Raw genomic sequence first — 5,448 nt, 5'->3', positions numbered from 1 at the left:
CTTTATTTAATCCTGGTACCACTGGTCTTTAATCCTGGTACCACTGGGCTTTAATCTTTGTATCACTGGTCTTTAATCCTGGTACCATTTGTCTTTATTTAATCCTGGTACCTCTGGTTTTTTATCCTGATATCATTGGTATTTAATCCTGGTATCACTGGTCTTTAATCCTGTTACCACTGGTATTTAATCCTGGTACCACAGGTCTTTAATCCTGGTATTACTGGTGTTTTATCCTGGTACCACTGGTCTTTATTTAATCCTGGTACCTCTTGTCTTTAATCCTGGTGTTACTGGTCTTTAATCCTGGTACCACTGGTCTTTAATCCTGGTATTACTGGTGTTTAATCCTGGTACCACTGGTCTTTAATCCGGGTACTACTGGACAACCAGAAACTGAACTCAGGCTCGCAGATCGATGGGACCCTGTCTGAACGACGTTACACCTCTTTAATGAAAGAGCATCAACCGACAGCAAAAAGATAACTAGAATCTAGAACTAGCAGAACTGTAGCTAACGGTAGCTACAGAAGACAAAAACAGAGACAGTAGCCGACAGTTGCCGACAGTAGCCGAAGCAGATGAAAACTTTGAAGGAATTAAAGAAAATGTTTGTAAAAGAAAAGCTTCAATAATTTGAAAATAAATCAAACACAGAAGGTTTTCACATATAAACAGTTAAATTGGCACAAAGTCTGCAGAAGGGCCGTAGTAGCTCAGCGGTCAGTGCTGCGGTCTCATAATCCTGAGGCTGCAGGTTTGAGCCCAGGTTGTCAGGAAGGACAGTTGTGAGTTAAAGACCTTCCTGATGATTCATTCATTTTTGTTTCTGAGTTTGTCCCTCGTGTCCTCTGCAGACGCAGCAGCAGACCCAGAGGGCTCTGTTGCTTGAGGGCACAGAGCATTTGAACAACGCCACCCAGAGCATCGAGCGAAGCCAGCGCATCGCCGTGGAGACGGAGCAGATCGGAACCAACATCATCGATGAACTGGGAGAACAGAGGGAACAGCTGGACCGAACCAGAGACAGAGTGAGCTGGACATCATGTCCTCTGTTTTAGTCTGTCTGCAGCTGGTCTGGAGTCAGGACCCACCTGACCCAGATCAGTGAAAACCTTCATCTTCTCACAGTTCTGTGATAAATGGACCTACGTTTCAGTTGCAAGGAGCCAGCTGAGGCTGCCCGCTGTAGAAAAAGTCTTTAGTTGCTGTGATCATGAGAGCGTGTCTGTGGTCCCATCGTTGAAGCTCCTCTGTCCTCCTGCAGCTGGTGAACACAGGAGAGAACCTGAGCCGGAGCAGAAAGGTTCTGCGGGCCATGTCTCGACGGTAAGAAGTTCTGTAGAACGAGGCTGGACGTTCAGCTCGTTCTTTGAATCATTGAAGTGATTCCAGACGGGGTCGTTCTGAATGTTCCTCATGGATTTTGTTACACCATAAAATAATCTTTTTATTTTCCTTCTCACTCGCCGTTACAGAAAAAAACCCGACCCGTTACTGTGCCCTTCAAAATAAAAGACTCAACACATATGTATACACACTAGCTAAACCAGCAGGTGAACTTCAGAATAAAAGACTGAACATACAATAAACAGAAATGTGTCTTTAGATACTGTTCTCTACTTCACAGGTTTCAGAGTAAACATGGACCAGAACCTTGTCTGATTGTGGACCTGTTCTCTGTCCTGCAGGCTGATGACGAACAAGCTTCTGTTAGCCATCATCATTCTGATGGAGCTGGCCATTCTGGGGGCTGTGATTTACCTGAAGTTCTTCAAGAAATGAGCGGACACCTCTGTCTGGACCTGAGACTAACTGGTTTTCCACCACCGTCTCCTCCCTCTGTCCTGCAGCAGTAATACTGCGTCCAGGTGTCCAACTGTCTCACTGATTCTGGACTCATTCCACGGACGAGTAAATGTCCACGCTGACTAAACTCTGATCTGTCTTCGAAACTGTTTTAATCTGTTAAGGCCGCTGAAGTCCTGGAGGACGAGGATCTGCTCATGTGGGCTGGGTACCACAGATCCCAGGTGTTTGGACTCAGTCCCACGTCTCTAGACTTCCTGGTGAAAATGGTACCCTTCCACAATAATCTCAACCGGATGATGGTCTCATCGGTTCTCGTCAACGTGCGTTGAGATAATCTGTCATTAGAGGACCCTCCTGGGTCGTCAGCTGATCAGAACTTTCACCTTTGAGTTCAGTTTCGATGTTTGTTTTTTTTCTGCTTTCCGCACTTTGATTAACCTGGGGTCGCATTTCGTCTTGCATCCACATCCCAAGAGGTTGCCTACAGTCCCATGAACCTTCTACTTTTTAATAAAATTGGCAGCTTACGCAAACATTATTCATCCCTTTAAGGGTACCAACAAATCTGTTCTTGCTATTGTTGCATATCTTTGTAGTTTTTGTTCACGTGAAGATGTGCAGATCCACAGAAGACGGTTGGATTAGCTTCGTCTTTGTGCTGAACAGCAGAACACGAAGCCTGGACACCAGCTGGAAGCGTTTGTGAAACATTCTGCAGCCTCAGATAAATTCAGAAGGTCTGATTGTCCTCATTTAGAAACTTTGTGCTTTCACCAAGTATGTTCTCGCACTTCCCGTGTCTGTAAATAAAGTAACGTTTGAGCTCAGTTTACGTTGTTTCACACGTTTCCTGGAAAATCAACTAAAACGTAAAAGGACAGACAGTCCAGCACTCCTCAAAGGAATGCATATCACCCGCCGCCTTTAGACTCAAATCATCTTTATGCTCAGAAATGATGGAGTTGTAGGCGTTTAGGTCAAAGCTTGAAAACAGCTAAATGTCGCCCTCAGAGTATGTTTTGTAAATAACTCACAGCTACTACCACCACAAGTTGTAGCTCAGTAAAACGAGTCAATGAGATGTTTGTGTTTTTGAAGGTCGTTTGGCTCCAAAAGTTCATCAGTTGCATCCAATGATGACTTCTGCAGTTTGTATTAAAATCTGTCCTGTGGTTCATGGGATATTTTGCTAACAGACAGCCACATGCACAGATGGTACAAACTCCTGAGGAAGGAGGACAAAAACAAGTGAGCAAAGGTTACTCCGAATGTTTATCCCTGGCTGGCCTCTGCAGCGGCTGATAAAAATCCTCTGGACGTAAACTCTGAGGCAGAGGAAACATTTGTTACTATTTATTCTCAAATCGTTGATAAGCTTCTTCTTGGCGTGCCGTTAGTGAAGCAACACATCTGCCACTGTTTTTCTGTGCTGTTGATCCCAGTGATTCCTGGAAGAACACCATACGTGTGTGTTTTACTGTTAATAATATATTATTGATCAGATCTCTGCAGCCGAGGGCTGAATCTGTTCATTGGGACTGTTTATATCTTTTTTATCTAGTTGACCAAGTTTACCTTTTTAAGATCGTATTACGAGCTAGAAAGTTCCTGGAGAAACTTCGATGGGGACTGGCAGGCTGCTGCCGATTTAGCCATTAAAATGTAGCTTTGGCGGCCATCTTGAATTTTTAGATTTGAATTCAGTATATAATGGGCATCGTTCTCGGCTACCGTCACACCAATTTTCAGTGTAATATCTCTAAAAATGGATGATTTGTAATATTTTATCTTTGCAGTTCAGGCGGCCATCTTGGATTTATCATTGCCAGTCAGTGTATTGTTCTCAGTTACCAATACACCAAATTTCAACTGAATAGCTCTAAAAATGGCTGACTTATGTTATTTTTTACCTTTTTAGCTAAGGCGGCCATCTTGGATATTTGATTTGCATTAGGGATGTAAAACAACTCACTCGCAGCTACGACCAAACTGTTCAGCTCAATATCTCTTAAGAATCACTGAGTTATAGTCAGTTTTGTGTTTGCTGAGTTAGCTGTGGCAGCCATCTTGACCCAAAATGGCTCCAAAAGTAAATCAAGTGTTTTCTTCAGAGACCTCTCCATTGTAGGTCATGTGACCTCACTGGAATTTAGAGGCTGTTAAGGGTCCCATCAGGCATTTTGAATGAGAAAAATGGCACATTTGTTTGCAAATTATGTTGCAATGGTAACTTGAAACGCCAATAAAAGTAATGGCACACATCACGGTGCTGAGCTGGTCATTTTAATATAACATTTGTGGGGGTACACATAGAGGGTCGGGCTGCATTAAAGTTGATTGAATACCAAGACCCTTTTCAGGTGGATAATAATAAGTGGCTGCCTTTCTCAGCAGTTCCCAGTAAAGTTAAGAAACCCTTGTCATGTGGATAATAACAGGTAACTGCCATTCTATAGTACTGTAGAATCTGGCAGTCCCCACTCAATGAATCAAATATAATCCAACAACGCAACAAAAACAACAACAGAGATGGAATCGTGTTCTGTGTTTTTGCTCTGAATTAAAGTATGAGAACCTAATTTAACGAGAGAATTAGCATTTCCTGTGGAAATCACCTTAAAATAGAAAGGGATCATTGTTAACTGATGAGGCGTCCGGCTGCAAAGTTTGACGGTTTTATGTGATTAATGCTATTCACAGAAATGGTTGAGTAATGACACCTGAGATGATTACTAATTACAAACAGGCGTGAGTGATCAGTGGCTGGAGAGGCTGACTGAAGGGAGAGTAAAGAGGAAATGGAGTGGAAACACAAGAACCAGAAAACCAAAGAAATCACAAGACGAACACAAGAGGAAAGGTATGACAACTCACTGTTGATTCATGGGGTGTCCAGCTGTGAACGATGATGTTTTTATGTGAAATTGTTATCAACATAGAGCTTTTAAGAGAGGAGTAACCGTTGACCCCATGACTAAAATATACAGGATCATTCTTGACCTATGAGGAGTCCAGCTGTGAAGTTCAACAATTCAGCGTCACGACCACAGTATTAAATATGCGAGAGACAACAAAGATTAACAAATCAACCGAACAAAGGTTTGCTTTAGTTGTTCAATCAGAAGTTACATCAAATACCAGTGGTATGCCGGGATTTGAAAAGTGTTTGTAATTTTGGAGATGAGTGTTTTTCTGGACTGGAACTGGGAATGAAGGTAAACCTAAATGTTTTAGGAAACTATAGTTTAAGTAATATAAGTACTACACGTCATAGTTTCCTCAGATGACAGGCATGGTCTGTTTAAATGTATCCATACATGGTGGTGGCCTTTTTGGATTTTATATGGCAGTTTTCAAAATGAAGCGTTCTCATGCCTAGATGGTGCTTCACTTAAAGTTCCCCCTATTTGTTTTGTGATGGGACAAAAAACAAGCATAAATAAATGATCCAACACGAGACTCACAAGAAGCTAAACAGGATCTGAGAGAAACAAGCTGATTTAGACCAGGTTCAAACAAAAGACTGCGACTGAGAGGAGACAGGGAATACAGAAAGCTGAGCTGATGACAACAGGGAGCAGGTGAGAATGAGCTGATGACAACAGGGAGCAGGTGAGAGTGAGCTGATGACAACAG

General features: G+C 42.5%; 1 protein-coding gene across 1 annotated transcript in view; it reads left to right on the top strand.

Annotated features, from left to right (window-relative positions):
- The window catches only part of vti1b (vesicle transport through interaction with t-SNAREs 1B), a 4,767-nt gene extending 2,742 nt beyond the window's left edge, over positions 1–2,025 (top strand). Inside the window, exons 4-6 of the mRNA XM_037694512.1 lie at positions 858–1,031; positions 1,268–1,329; positions 1,692–2,025. Of these exons, the coding sequence (XP_037550440.1) occupies positions 858–1,031; positions 1,268–1,329; positions 1,692–1,785 (330 nt within the window). The 3' untranslated portion in view covers positions 1,786–2,025. The remainder of the gene's footprint in view (positions 1–857; positions 1,032–1,267; positions 1,330–1,691) is intronic.
- The last annotated feature ends 3,423 nt before the right edge of the window (positions 2,026–5,448 follow it).

The sequence above is a fragment of the Nematolebias whitei genome, chromosome 21, assembly GCF_014905685.2.
Source record: "Nematolebias whitei isolate Nwh7 chromosome 21, NemWhi1, whole genome shotgun sequence".
Classification (NCBI taxonomy): Eukaryota; Metazoa; Chordata; class Actinopteri; order Cyprinodontiformes; family Rivulidae; genus Nematolebias; species Nematolebias whitei.
The sequence above is the reverse complement of the archived record's forward strand: the minus strand, read 5'-3'. Positions and strand labels throughout refer to the sequence as shown.